The sequence below is a fragment of the Ornithodoros turicata genome, chromosome 3 (assembly GCF_037126465.1).
Source record: "Ornithodoros turicata isolate Travis chromosome 3, ASM3712646v1, whole genome shotgun sequence".
Taxonomy (NCBI): Eukaryota; Metazoa; Arthropoda; class Arachnida; order Ixodida; family Argasidae; genus Ornithodoros; species Ornithodoros turicata.
The window spans coordinates 8,489,263-8,504,716 of NC_088203.1; the positions used below are offsets into that span (position 1 = coordinate 8,489,263).

The 15,454-nt window shown below is 47.3% G+C and overlaps 2 protein-coding genes across 3 annotated transcripts in view; both read right to left on the reverse strand.

Annotated features, from left to right (window-relative positions):
- Positions 1–15,454, reverse strand: part of LOC135387943 (protein Wnt-7b-like) — a 112,365-nt gene that overhangs the window by 83,954 nt on the left and 12,957 nt on the right. The window contains exon 1 of one of the 2 annotated variants that reach the window (XM_064617180.1): positions 225–509. The exons of the other annotated variant lie outside the window; for it this stretch is intronic. Coding sequence (XP_064473250.1) covers positions 225–310 — 86 coding nt within the window. The 5' untranslated portion in view covers positions 311–509. Of the gene's footprint in view, positions 1–224; positions 510–15,454 lie in introns of those variants that run through there. 2 annotated transcript variants of the gene reach the window in all.
- The window catches only part of LOC135387942 (ataxin-10-like), a 53,872-nt gene continuing 43,142 nt past the window's right edge, over positions 4,725–15,454 (reverse strand). The window contains exon 12 of the mRNA XM_064617178.1: positions 4,725–4,788. Within this exon, the coding sequence (XP_064473248.1) occupies positions 4,740–4,788 (49 nt within the window). The 3' untranslated portion in view covers positions 4,725–4,739. The remainder of the gene's footprint in view (positions 4,789–15,454) is intronic.

Below are 15,454 nucleotides of genomic sequence, written 5' to 3' on the forward strand. Positions count from 1 at the left end.
TTCCAGCTGCTTCAAGTACAAGACAAGACACATCAAAGGCCAGCAAGTCATGCTGTTTGTTTGAATTTATGCTGAACATGGCTCAACAAAAAATTAATTTAATAAACCTGGACGATAAAATAAATAATCTTTGTACGCAACAACAGAACAAGTCCTTCCTGATTCCCGGCAACCTTCTCCCAGTGTCAGCACCCGAGCACCATCTAGCTCATCGTACCACGTACCTGAAGCAATGCAAGACCCCCAGGACAGCTACCGCAACCCGCAGCAGTTCCGTGGTTCGTCGCCTACGCTGGAAACCAGCGGGCATGGTTGCCTTCTAAGCGCCGCGCATGGCAGGGTTCGAACACCCCGGGGGCTGGTCACGCGCATACACACGCACGCACGCACACACACACCAACACGACCGATCGAAGAGCCGCCGTGCGATTCTAGAGCGTGGATCTCTCCTCCAGAAGCACAGAAGCACACACACCCGTCGTGAAAGAAGAACTGCGGTGAGCCAGTCCTCCTGCCCACTGCCCGAGACAGTAAAAAGGTGGTTCTCTCTCCGGTTGTACGGTGGAGAGAGGGTGATTCCCCGGTTGCGATGACAGAGCTTCATTGGCTCAATGTCCTGGAGGAGGGGATGCACGCGTGCTTCCGTGTGTGTATTGAGTGTTGCGTGTTGGCTTATAAAGTGGTACGGGATTGAAGGGAAGGTGTAGTCGTATTCCAAGTCGCGAATGTAGCAGGTGGGTTTCAAAGTATCTCTGCTTCAGAGAGATCTGAATTTTTGTGCTTTCCTCGAAGTGGGGTGTTTGATGCAAGAAAGAGAGAAAAAAAAAGCAGTTTATAAGCGATGGTTTCGTGCAGTTTGCACCTCCTAATGCCCTGATGTCGTCTGGACAGACACCTCCATCCATCTAAGGTGAGATACGCTCGCCGTAGCATGAGTAAAGACACTGTACAGCTTCACTAATCACAACGTGATGCGGATCAGATTCATGAATAAGGTTCATGTTCATGTTTCGGTTTCCTACACTGAAAACGAAACGCTGTTAAGCATCACATGCTTCATTGAGAACTGAATTGATATTAGAAGAAAAAAAAACGCACGGATATCTACTAAGGGTCGTGTTTTCGGGAGAAAAAAAAAACTTTCGGTGACATATGTGCGTTTAATAATGCGTATTGGTAGGAGGGTATGCAACTGTTATTTGTGTGATAATTGCATAATTAATGTAACTTGATTTCGCGGATTCATCCATTACAAATGTCAGTAGCAGTGGGATCAGGGTGGGGGTGCCACAAGCCAGCATACAATACATCAACAATAAAGAACTTCAAGAAAGCGTACAATGCAATAAGGAGCTACATTACGATAGAGCATTTCAATAAAGAGCAATAAAATAAAAAAACAACGTACAATAAAGAACTGAACTAAACTGTATCGACAGAATTAATCTACGCGTGCAAACGATCCTTGGCCCTTAATGTCAAAACCGGTACATAAGACGAAAAAGAAAAGAAAACGAGAACTAGTTTTTGATAAAAAGGATAGAACATTAAACGCTATATATAAACCACCTTTATACGCACCCAATGCAGGAAGATGCCACTCATCCTCTTTAAAGGAAACCATTTCTTTCTTTCTTTTTTTCTCTTTTTTTTCAGACACAACCGCGCGCAAAGCCACAGACAAGGAAACATTCGTCTGTATTGGAAGACAGCTACGAGACAAAGCGAAACTAAAGCAACTTTTCTATAGTATAATACACCGCGAAATTAAATGGGATGCGCGCTTCAACGGAGCAACGAGTGGCACCTGTCTTCGAACACCAAGTACTACTACTCCAATTAGACTCCTGTTCTGGGAGGGCAGTTGCCTTGAAAGGCATACCTGACCCAGAAACGGACAGAAACTTTTTCGTTTTCGTTCGTGCTTCTGCTATAAACCGATCTAGATAAACCCCGTAGCAGGCGAATGGAGCGCCCGTCTGGAACGGGGTCTGGGGCCACCCGCCGAGAGGCCCCGGGGCTTCTTGGGTGCCTTCGTGCACCCTTCACGGGCGGTCCGTTTCGGAGATATCGGGTCCGGAAAAAAAAAAGGGCCTCCTGGATCGCCTCAGTTTTGTCGAAAGTACCGACCCAAGCAGCACAATGTACTGAAAGTCGAGTGCAATAGGGGTGGACGGTATGTGTCTTATCAATGTTCCTTAGTTTCAAGAGACTGTTCAAGGTCTTCCACCTACCCGTCCACCCCTATTGCACTCGACTTTCAGTACATTGTGGTGCCTGGGGAGTTTCCACGTCTTTAAAAAAAAAAAGAAAAAAGCAAGGCTTTTCAAATTTAAGGGTTTTAAGGCCAATTTGGTTTAGGTTGGGTTAGGTTAGGTTGGGTTGCAGGTCAAAGCTATAGCCTTTGAGAAGGAGAAAGAGCCGCCGCGGCACATTTCTTGCAGACGCGCGCAGTTTAAGCGTGCGTCGTCACGTAGTTCGCACTTTTGCTTTTCAGCCAAACCCACATTCTAAGAGAGTCGCCCGTTTAGTGAAATGTGTGATGCATCTTAAACAGCGAATCGCTTCGTCTGAAATTAATTACAACCTTGAGAGAGTATTACTACAGCGGCACCTTTCTTTTTTGTGTTTCTTTTTATCCGACAAGTCGACGGTTTTGTTTTCGCGGGCGGGTTATCCGAGGTCTAGTAATTAAGATGATAAACGATTGTCACGAATTTCCGAACAGCGTTGCCGCTCTTTCAGTCGTGAAATCTTTTTCGTATGGCAACCAGCTGTGCCTTAGAACTATTGTGTCTAGAACAAAACTTTGAGCCTCGTGAAATTCAATTCACTTCAGTCTTGTTCCGTTAAAAATGTTGTTACGCATATGCGATCAGATAAAATTCGTAGTCTTCAGCCTACGGACCCTGCAGATCTGTGAGCTTCAGCAAAGACATGAAATTCAGAGCCCCTGCAGACGCTTGTCTACAAAAGCATTCTTTCATCATCAGAGAGTGTGTCGGAGATACGGGATATTTCACGATTTCACAACGCTATGTTAGCACTAGCTTCAAGGACTTCAGCTACAACAGAAGACGCATAACTTTTGCTGCAACGCCACCAGGTTGCGCTGAATCGCTCGGAATAGCTTGGCGTTGTCTTCTCCGACCCTTCCCCGTTCTAATTTCTTTGTGAGTGAAGGAAAAAGTCAACTTTCGATATATTTCGTCTATGCTAGCCTATTATATGGTGGGAAGAAAAGTGACATTTTCTCGTTCGGCCGGCTACACGCGGCAAGTAGTCGTATCAAAGGACTACTACTAGAGGACAGGTACTACAAGAAGTACTGTAATAACCGCCGCCCTACTTGTTATCGCCGCGATCAGACGACTGCTCGCGTATGAAGCCTGCAGTCCAGCGGTGAAGACACCTGGTCACACCAGGGTGTGCTAACCACTCTGCATGGCTGAGTGGTTAGCGTGCTGCCCATGTCACGTCGAGGCTGGGAGCTACCCGGGTTCGAATCCTGGTGCCCGCGCTGTGCTGTCTGGGGGTTACCTCAGACGCTGTCAGACATCTGTCGACACAGTTCCCTTAGAAGTCGGCCCAGGACGCACATTCCCCCAGGTCGACAACGGCGAGCTCTTTCATTAGCACCACCACCACCTGGTCAGAAAAAAAAGAAAAAGAGGTTCGATCCAGAGTGTGGACAACACGTCCAGAGATATCTAGGACTTTCTCCCTCGGACTGTAAAACAAGAAACATGTTATTTCTCTCTTGGAGATAAGAACACCTCCCAGCATCTTAGAAGCGCATTTCCCTTCCAACACGCACATGAAGTTCCGAGGACATTTCCTGCGGCCTTTCCAGACACTTCCCCAGAAGTCGTCCCAGGACATACCCCTTCTCCCACTGCTTTCTCCTTCCCTCTCTTTACCTGTCACATCTGTATACGCCGTTCGTGAACACATTTTTTTCGCGTGGCTAGCAATATACGAGGCAGAATCATGGTCATCATCATCATTGCCATCGTCACCTTCGTCTACTTGAAGACGGCCTGCGTTCACAAGCTTGTGCCTCTATAATCCTGCTCTGTGTTGCTCGATTAAAAGTCAGTCTCTTACTTATTCTGCTTCTGCCATTCATGATCTCTTCTTCACAACATTCGGCCGATTCACCGTCAAGATCCAGATTTACACAGACACAGAGTAAAGGCGTCTCGCTCATTCGTGGTAACCAAGTTCGTGCTGAAGACAGGGGAAGCGGTGGTTTCGAATCCTACCAGCGGCCTTGCTGTCTGAGGTTTTCCCCCAAGGTTTTCCGAAGACTTTCCAGGCGAACGTAGGCACAGTTACCTTGAAGTCGGCCCAGGACGCATACTAACCCCCTGTCCTTCACTCCTTCCTGCTGTCCTCTCTCCGTCCGTTCAAATCCGTACGTCGCTCATAGCCACAGTCGCTTCGCGGCGCTTACACGGAACACCAAAAAACAAGAGATTTGCACAGTCCTCAGGACAGACGGGGGGGGGGGGATATGTTTATTGAAATCAGAAAATGCCAGGACAGGATAGAGTTCAATGCAAGACAAGGACGCGACACCTACTGGTCACACATCCCTTCCACATTGCCAAGCCGTGACGTGGTCACACAGACACGAAAGTAGCCCCCCCACTACCGAACGACGTTTTCTTCTTTTCCTGCTTCTGTCGCTTTAGATTTCTCCGTTCGCGTAGACGTTGTGTCATGTGTCAGATTCATCACGCCTCCTCAGTGACCGCGATGCGACGCCCGCCATTTCGTGGGTAACTGCAGAGACACGGAGAACCCCGCCTCGTTAGTTGTCCGTCACACGCTTCGTGCCCCTGGTGGGCTCCGATCCACCCACACCTTGCCTTGCCCATAAACGCCCGTCATAAAGCCAGCTTCCAGACGAGCAACACACACAGACGCCGATGGTCTGCCGCCCACGCCCTAGACAATTGACGCCAGAACAGACAAACAATCTCATTGTCTACTCCCAGAAGAGGAAAGTTCTCTTTAATGGGCATCGCGTGGCACCTAATGTGTCATGTAGTTATACGTCATGTGAGTAACAGAACAGCCTCGAAGGCTGATCTGTTTACGCGAGGGCCTCGGAGACCCCGAGGTTCACTCACTGACCTTGCAAGTCTATACACGTGGCCAAGAACGCCAATGGCACGGTACAGTTTGCTCAGATACAGTATGACGCTGAGAAGAATCAGTTGTACAGCGCCGATCGACGCATTTCTTTCGCGAGGCAATCAATAATTATAATCGTCCAAACGCTTTCACTGCTCCTAGAATGCATCTTCGCCGCACGCCAGAGTGTACCGCGGTGAAGCACCTGCATGATTTGGTGGTGCTCAGTTTGTCTCGCATGTTTTCTCTTCCAGCATTTCGTACATATTTCGTACAAATGCGCCGAACTCCCACGGAGCATTCTTTTACACCTTTCAGCGTGTAAAGCGGGTGTTGTAAATGACTGCCTTTTCTTTTTAAATTCAACCTCAACTGAAAGACGTAATCACAGTGTTGTCTGGAAAACACCCATCCGAAACAGTTTTTGAAATCAAATCGAATACATCTTCCCGAAACGGCGTCAGTTCTGTAGAATATGCCAAATGCTTTGTTTATTACACATCATTTACAAGGAAGCTTTACAAAATCTCCCTCTTTATGGTGGGGAACTTACACAACAAACGTATGTGTAACTATGTTATGTAGGAAACAGAGCAGAACTTCGGGGAGTTCCTGGTTCTTTTCGGAAGAAGACTCCATCCAACACCTCCAGATTCGGAAAAAAACTCGAAGAACTTGCAGAAGGAACTGCTAAAATTTCCAGAGTATATACGTACAACATAATTATCGCATTGAAGTTCATGCATACTCCTCACAAATCTAATGCTCTCGTAATAAAATACTGACACCATTGCCCGCACCTTGACATCGAAGAGGATCAACAACGGCTTTTCTCTCTCCCTCTCTCATTAATTGAAAGGTTATTTCGTGACAGGTCAGAGGGCAGTGTATAACCTCGTCCATTTTGAGATAATGGAAGATTATGGCAAAACGTTTACGACTTAAGCCACGTGGTATGCCAGCACGTATGTGACGGCACGCTTGATCGGCATGGCGACGGTCTCACACTCCGTGTACGACGCCGCCTGTGAATAACCTCCGTCATATTATTGCCGATGAACTTTAAGCGAGCGAGAAATGCATTATGTATCAGAAGGGTACCTCCATACAGAAACTCAGTGAGGAATGCATTTGCTTCGATCATTCCACTAATAGGTGTGACAGGATTTTCGAAGTCAATGTGCCATAATATCGTAACCTGCATTTTAGGGTCAGAATGGGCGATTGGCATTTCCACCGAAAATCTATGGAAATCGGCTTTCGGGTAAGTGAAAGTGGAAAATGCTTTTGGGAGCACTGTACCCGACCGATAAGAGTACTTTCAGAACTTTTTTTTATATATAATAACCTTGAACGATGACCGAAGCTGATGGATTAAAGACTTATTTTCTCTTTCCTTCTAATAAAGCAAACTCTTCGAGTCAGAAACATAACAGAAAGGTAGCACATACTTCTAAGGGTCGGCCCAGGACGCACATTAACCCCCTCTGTCCCCCACCCCTTCCTGCTGTCGTCTCTCCATCTGTCCACGTCTGCACGCCACAGCTCATAGCCACAGTTGCTCCGCGGCGCTGACGCTGAATAAAAAAAAAAGAAACTTCTATAAGGCAGCTGTTACTTTTCAGTACAGTTCTCTACGAGGTTTTTTCCAGGACATTTTCACGCGGATTCTATCCCCACGAGTAGCAGGCAGGTCCCTACTTGATACGCACGCCAGCAGTCTGCCTACCAACTATACCAACTAATCCGGATACCAAACCAGATAATCGCTAATTAACCAAGCGTACGCGGAACAACACTTATTTGTCACTGAAGTCGTGTTTGTCCTTAAGTACAGTCTGCCTCGGCTAATTACCGTTGTCAACATTTGTCACTTTCTTTCCCAATTTCAACGAGAACAAGAGACACACGAACAGCTGTGCCAACATTGATACTGAGTTAAGGCAATAGTGTGGGTAAGTTGATACATAACGCGCTCCTCCTGTGTACGCGTCTTCCCTGTCGTTCAGTTTTTCGCGCTGTTTTTTTCCCATTCATCGATACTGAGCCAATGCAGTAGACCTCGTCCAAGAACATAAACCTCAATCCAATCCAAGACAATAATCAGCGTTTTGGCAAGGTTCCTTGACCGATAGAAGAGCCACATAACGGCCCACACACGAGAGTATGATTGGAAGCACGTTTTCCGTCAACAGAAATGAAAGCAGCCATCATCTCTTGGAGATACGAAGCTAACTGAAACCTGGCTACATCGCACGGAACACGTTTTTCGGCCAACGATCGGTAGAGTCACCGTTGGAAAGGGATCATCCAGGCTGTGACCTGCACCCTGGTGGAGGATGAGCTAAATGGATAGGAAGGAGCTCTCAGCTCGTGGGCGGGGAATATTGCACATCATTGGGCAGGTATTGGCCGCACAGTGGAAGCACGCGAAGCAATTGAAGCAGTTTTGTGGTATACTTACCGAGGAACTATATGTGAAAGAGAATTTCCTCGTCCTGCCTTATGACTGGAGACTCAAGACTCGCATACTCTGGCGATATGACGAGATAACAGAACGCATTGGAGAAGACATTGAAGTCGGGAAAGACTCAACGCAATATGAGGAAGAGCAGAGGTTGAGATGGGTGGGTAGTTTTTACTGCGATATATCGCAGTAAAAACTACCCACCCAGCAGAAACACGGAACAATAGCGCACAGAGCACTGTGCTAGCTTGTCTGTGCGCGTTCGCTTCTCTAATACAGCATATTTTCCAGAGAATTTGAAAATTATTGTTTTCTTTTAGGCTAGAATTTATTTCCTTGTGCAGCTATAAGAGGATTTCTTAGGGGAACGGCCACAGGACAAGAGCCGCCGATACTTCGAACAGAGACTGTTCTCCTTCTGGGCATAGGAGGACTTACTGGGAATATCGTTGCATACACGCTGCAGAGGGAACCGCTGTCCACAGCCCTTCTGCACCGTTATGGTGCTCTGGGAATCGTTTAGAGTCTTCCTTCGAAGGAAGGCTGATTTCAGGGTTTAGAAATCCGACGCAATCGGTTATTTTCAATTTTTAGCCCCAGCTAAAACACATCTTGCTTCCCACGTGGATGACCTCAAGGTTGTTTACCTCCGAGACAGTTCTCAGAAGCAACATGCTCGCACGGAAACGTCCCATAATCCAGTCTGACAATGCGTCTCTACCAGGCGATTGTAACAGTGGGGAGTCGCGCACAATCACAACATGTCACTTCCTTCTGAGCCACGCTCGTACGCATAAACGAAGAAATTTAGCCAACTTCTTCACCTGTTCAGGATTAGGTCTGAACGCGAAGGCCCGCTTGTAATACGGTTGTGGAAGCGAGGCTGACTCCCCGCGGTGTATCTTTCTACCACTTCTTCCGAGGTTTATAGACGCGTTTATACGTACGGACGGTAAGCTGGCGAGCACCGATAACAAAAAGGAAAGACTCCCGTTCACAGAGACTACAGACATCTCGCAAGCACGAAAACAGGTTTGTTTGCACACTGGGGGTGCTACTGAGAGGGAGGCATATATGGGAGGCTGTAGTGAACCTGCTGATGTTTCATCACTTTCCTTTTGTCTATCTGCTTTCTATAGTAGCATTCACTGTATAGGGGAAGTTTTCCCACGCACTAACTTGCAAGGAATTCAGATCCAGCGTTAGGGTGGCAGCAGGCGTCTTGGTGATGTACATAGGCTCCAGAGCATTCCAGAAAGGAGAACGCACCTATGAGCCAATGAAAGTGCGATTTCGTGTTTACGTGGTATTGTGAGTACGTCGCGCGTTGGTGCAGACGCAGTGCGATACAAGAAATGTCTTTTTCTCGCAGTACTGGAGGCATTGTAATTTTCCAAACTCTACGATTCATATGTCTGTCATTCGAAATAACCTACACGCTATTGTTTCCTCCTTTCTCTTTCTCTCTCTCTTTATTTATTTATTTATTTGTTTATTTATTTTTTGCATTACTTGGCGTTTTCTCGTTTTTTTTCTGAACATACTATGATTGTGTTCGCGACATTGCTCATTCCAGAGGGTAACAAATATTGCACTTCCGATTGCAGAAACTGACTTAATACCCAAATACAATGCACGTCTAACCCTCCCCAATCAATTGATCAATCTGATTCCTCCTAAACTTGGAGTAACTTTCGGTTTACTTTGTGGTGTTCAAACAACGTATCTATGATCGTATAACTCTCGTTGCACTCTCATTCACTAATTCGTCAGATGTTGGCGTACTCCCTGCCACTTCTACAAGGTCTGTGTCCCACCTCAGAATCTATCCTCGAGAGTGTGGTTGCAAGGAGCCTAAAAGTGTGCTTGGGGGTTCATCGGTCAGCTTCTAACCAGCTCACAGTTGCAGAAGCGAAGGAACCTCCGGTACCAGCTCTAAGAGTTCAGGAATCACTTCGTCACTTCATCCGACTGTCAACGCGTCATCGTCGGCACCACCTTGTTGGAGCAATTAATAAGAGAGATAATTCCACTTTTCACCAGGCCATTCTGCCATACCGAGGCATCTCACCATCATGTAAACGCATTCCAGCATCGCCTTTGCCATGGTGGAGTGTTGTGCCTCTCAGAGTCAATACAGAAGTTCCAGGCCTTTCGTCGAAGAAGTCCTCACCTCCTTGCATGCAGCGACAGCTGAGCTTGGAATTGATCCATCGTCTGGATGATCGCACGGCGGTATATGCGGATGACTCCACAATATCGACAGGATCCGCCTGTGCCTTCGTTGTACCAGCGTCGAATACTGCGCGCAGTGCTCGACTATCGCATCGTACTTCATCGACAGCAGCAGAGCTACACGCTCTTCTTCTAGCCATAGAGCATATCTCGTGCGCGCCTTCCCAGTGAAAATGGGTGATTTTCTGTGATTCTAAAGCCGCTTTACAGACCCTTATGACACCGGGTACACACCACCTCTCAGCTCCTGTACTGAATGACATACTAGTAGCGCACCAAAAAGCAGTGATCGCTGGCCATGACGTGATTTTCCGGTGGATACCTGGCCACTGTGGGATCACCGGTCATGATGCGGCCGATCACAACGCTGGGAAAGCACATGGAAATAGTACATTCCGCAGTGTTTACTTCACGAAGGCGGACGCCAAGAGTGCCTTAAAGTCTCTGAGCCATAAGCTGTCAAAAGATCAATGGTTTTGTGGCGAGGCTGGATCTTCCCTTCTGCACCGGGTTGACCCCGAACTAGCCCTGGTCCTCCCAACATCCATGCCACGGCAGCTTACGTCATTGTTTCATAGGCTCCGGCTCAATGTACCATACAGTGCAAGACTCCTGTACAGGCTTGGGAAGGCGGACTCTCCTAATTGTCCAGTCTGTGGCTCAATCGAAGACGTCGAACATATTATAGTTACGTGCCCAAGATACTCTGAGTGTCGTGACAGACTTGTAGCCGCGTTAGGCCGTGTTGACAATCGACCCTTCGGAGTGCAGAAGGTGCTGGGCCCATGGTCACCGAGCACTCAACTGCCAGCTTTGCGAGCCGTTACACAGTTTTTAAGGGACACCAAGCTGTTAGACGGGCTATGACCCTGTCTGTGGCGTTCGTCGCCGCTTCGCGACATCTCCAGTGGGTGTGGGTGGATGTGTCTGGCATTCCTTTCCTTAGGTGATCTGGGGTAGCCGGCCCTCGTGATGAGGGCTACAATCCTCACTTTTTTTCTTTCAATCATCATCATCATCATCATCTCGTTGCAGGAAGCATATATTTAGTGACGAACGGGGTAATCCCCATGTTCTCATACCATCATCATGATCTGCCCTCTCATCAGAACTTTCTCCACACAAACGTTACCCATCGTTATACATCGACGTAGACTTCCTGCAGTGACTTTTCCCAACCCCATAATGCTTCCATAAAAAAACGAAGTCGGCTTTCTCTATATATCACATTCCAAATCTCTCTTTCATTAAAAGTTATAGACCGTCCGAGTCCAAGTCAAGGTAGCGCGTTCGTTCGCACACACATAAAACCGTACCCAAGAATCACGCTTCCTGAACTGAATCGAACTGACAGTGATCGAGAGTGACCTTCAAACAGCTTGCCTCAAGACGGCGAAGAGATGAGGTTTGGGAAAAAAATACTTGATCGATGCAACCTTGTGCGCGTTCATTTGTAATTTTACTGCGCTCTAATGCCGGCCATAAAAACGGGATAATAGCGGATGATACTTTCATGGCAGGTACGTGGTTGAAATGAAAGCGGACTTTTTAATTGGCGCTTCTCGGAAAAAAAAAGGGGGGGGGGGGGGACTGTCCCGGATGAAAATCCGGGTTGGGCGATGTGGTGCAATATGGGTATTGGATAAGAGAGATAGGGCGCAGATTAACTGGTACATGATTATGAAGGAAGGAATTGTGTCTGAGAACTCTTGTGCTTGTCTTCGTGTCCCGTGTCTCTCGGTTATTCGTTCCGCTTCATCATGAGTATTGGAATCACGGTGTACTGCTAAGGATAGAGACTGGGTATAACAAAAAAGAAATAAATCAATGAGCTCTACTCCACACCATGATCATGAGTGACGCCACACAGTGGTCGGACTGTGGATTAATTTTGCCTACCCGAGAGTTATCGGCGTGCCTCAGCAACCGAGTTCCTGGCGTCCCCGGCACTTCCCTGTGAAGTAATAAAGTGTTCATTTTTTGTTGATGTCTCACGGGGGCTGGTCTTGTATGGGTTTTTGGTTGTAAGGCTCCGCTGAGGCGCGCATCTTTGAAATTACGTTACGATTTATATTCACCGATACCGGCAAGGTGAACCATGTGCACGCAAAAAAAAAGAAAAAAAAAGAATGCAGAAAAACGCTGATTTAACGAAAATAAATAAACACCAAATTACACCAAATCCGCCCTAAACTAAAAAGCGAAAGCGCTAAACCCTATCACTCTAAGAAAAAAAGGTATGATTTTCTACCCATTTCGGGTAGAGCTGCATTGCAACCACATTTCTACTCCAACCAGTTTTACCTTTTGCGTATATACAATCATGTTTCGCTTATCCGGAGGAGTTCAGATATCCGAAAAACGCGTTATCCGAACTACGGGTACGAGCCTGCTACCATTGGATTTTGTCTCGGCTATCCGGAATTCGTTATACGTGTCCAGACAGCGAGTACGGGGAACAGCCTTCCAGGACGTAGGTCATTCTGATTCGTTTATCCGGAAAAGCGTCACATATCACCGGGGCATTCTGTACTGCTTGACTCCCCTTTCTTGACAAGTCACTCCCTTTTGGTGTGTGCAGGCACGTACGGTAGAGATAGTAGACGATAAGCGATCCTGATAAGACGATAAACGATAAGCCTGTATCCACTGGGCGCAAGAAATCCCCACGTGAACATCAATGTCCGTCCGAAAGCCTCGCTTGTCTTTTGGCCTATGCCAAATACATTTGCAAAAAGGCAAAACCATGCGCGCGGGACCAACTTTCTAAGACATTACCCTACTTTGAACAGCAGTGTGACTCAGCGAGTGCCGCGCGGTTGTGACCAAATTTCTGTCGCACGCGTACCAACTAATTTGAAGCAGCTCACTTTTACGTGAATTTTTGAAGTAACGATTTTTTTCCTTGTTTCCTTTTCTTTCGCTATAAAGAGGTGTCACAAATTTTTCGGGTTTTTTTCCGGAAGTTTGCTCGGTGCGGTTATCCGGAAATTCGTTGTCCGGACGAAAAGGGACGACTCCCGAGGTGTTCGGATAATCGAGACATGACTGGAACTGCGCAGTAGAAACAAACTACAGAGGAGAATCTGTCGTTCTATACCTCCTTGGGTAGGAAATTCTACCATTTTCCGTTAGAGCAAACGTGAGAGAGAGTAGCAAGGGAAAGGGACGCCGCAGCTTATACCCGCGGGGGAGAGGTCGCGTGTAGATTGGCAAGAAATGGTAGAAGTCTGGGTAGGAAATTCTACCTTTTTTTTTTCTTAGAGTATACTTATGAGCGAGAGAAACACCACTTTCGAATTTCACGCTTCCTCTCCTTCTCAAGAAGGTCGACAACGCGAAGAGGGATCTCATTGGTCTCCTCAAACGATTTGTCCAACCATCGCGGGAGATCGCTTGAGGACCAGCGGCATGGCCGAGTGGGCTAAGGCGTCCGCTCGTTGGTGGTAACCAAGGTCGTGCTGAAGACTGGGAGGTGGTGGGTTCGAATCCTACCGCCGGCTGTGCTGTCTGAGGTTTTCCCTGGGTTTTCCGAAGACTTTCCAGACGAATGTCGGCACAGTTCCCCCTGAAGTCGGCCCAGGACGCATACTAACCCCCCTGTCCCCCACTCCTTCCTGCTATCCTCTCTCCGTCTGTCCACATCTGTACGTCGCTCATAGCCACAGTTGCTTCGCGGCGCTAACACCCAATCAAAAAAAAAAAAAAAAAAAGATCGCTTGAGGAGACAAATCAGAGGCCTCTCCGGCCGCATTGTCACGGTTCTTAGGAAGGAGAAGAAGGGGAAAAGCATACAGTGCGATTTCTTATTTCTTTCCCGCACAAATCAGAAACTTTCACAACCGATAAACCCAGTTCCTTTTGTGTTAGGATTGGAAGATACGAAGGCAGAAAAATAGGCGATGTCAAGTTGCCGGTGATGAGTAGGTCAAAGAGTGATATTAAACGGTAGGAGCAACTTATTTATTTACACGTGGGAAAAAGACCTTCGTGCACGAGACTGCACTTCTTCAGGTTATAAAAATACCTTTTGTAAACTTTTTGTAAACTTTTTGTAACCTAGAGAAGTGCAGTCTCGTGCACGAAAATCTTGTTACCATGTGTAAATAAATAAGTTGCTCCTACCGCTTAATATCACTCTGTGTTAGGATTGATTAGATCAGATTAGAATTGCAGAAGAAATATACCGAGATGGTGGCTCCTATACAAAACACAGGGGCCGGCTACTCCAAAATAAAAGTAAGTACGTGCAATAATAAGTCGAAAGTGCTGCGATGCCCACAAGGAATGTTATTAATAAAGCAGCGGTCGCTGGTTATCTAAGACCCCACGGCCATTCTCTGAGGAGCTACACTGTGGGCCAGCCGTTCCAATGCGGTTCTAAAGTTATATTACGTTGGACAGTGTATCTGGAGCACTTAATTAATATGTGTTAAGTGTTCTCCACTTGGACACACGTGAGACATTGGACAGTCCCAAGCAGCACAATGTACTGAAAGTCGAGTGCAATAGGGGTGGACGGGTAGCTGGAAGGCCTTGAACGGACTCGTGAAAGTAAAGAACATTGATAAGACACATACCGTCCACCCCTATTGCACTCGACTTTCAGTACACTGTGCTGCTTGGGGTTGGACGAGTTCACCTTTCCCATAGGGCACGATTGAAAGGGACGTCTAGTCGGAGGCGGCCTTGAACAACGATTCAATGGCACGCGGCGTGCGATTCAGAAGACAGAAGCTAGATTCGGGTCGACATCGACTAGCGGGCTGTACTCCGCGTCAACCAAACCTGTACGCCCGTAGGCGCCGTGACAAATGTTACGAGGCATTCTCTTGGCGTCAGGTCCCGTCAAATATGCGGGGATCTTGCTCGTTTGCCGGTCAGTCCTTAACAGCCAAAGCACCCGAAGCTTCATTTCCGGGAATGCCTACGTCAGCTTTTTTTTTTTTCTTATTCCGTGTTATCGTCGCGAAGCACCTGTGGCTGTAAGCGGCATAGATAGATATGTGGGTGATAGGAAGACGCTTATGGCCGCCTCATCCAACGTGCCATCTCATCCACCGTGCCGCCTAGACGAGTTCAGAAAATCCCAGAGTGCTTAGCGCCGCTTTGAACTATGGGAGTTTACTAATACGAAAGAAACGGGTGACCTCCAAACTGTTCCGATTTCTCCCCTACCGGTCCATTGTCCACGACGTGTCAAGGTCAGTGAAAGCGAAATGTGAAGGATTATTCTTCGTTCCCCAGCTCAGCAAACGCCCAGGATGCAATGCGTGCGCAAAGACCATTGGGATTTTCTGAACTCGTCTATTCCGTGCCAGCTCATCCACCGTGCCGTGTCATCCATCGTGTCGTTTTGTCCATCGAGCTGCCTCATCCATTTTGAGCTGATTAGGCGACATGCCAGGTCATCGCCGTCTCTTCGGGTGGCTGTGCAAAGCAAAGGACCAAAAAGAGGGCAAAGTGGAGGAAACAGCAACCGAAAGGAACACAGAGTACGCACGGTGTATCTGTGAGGATGAAGAAAAAGAAGAAGGAACCCCCCCCCCCGTACCAAAGGGTCCATGGAAAACAAGGCCTCGTAACCATACAGAAATGAAAATAACAATA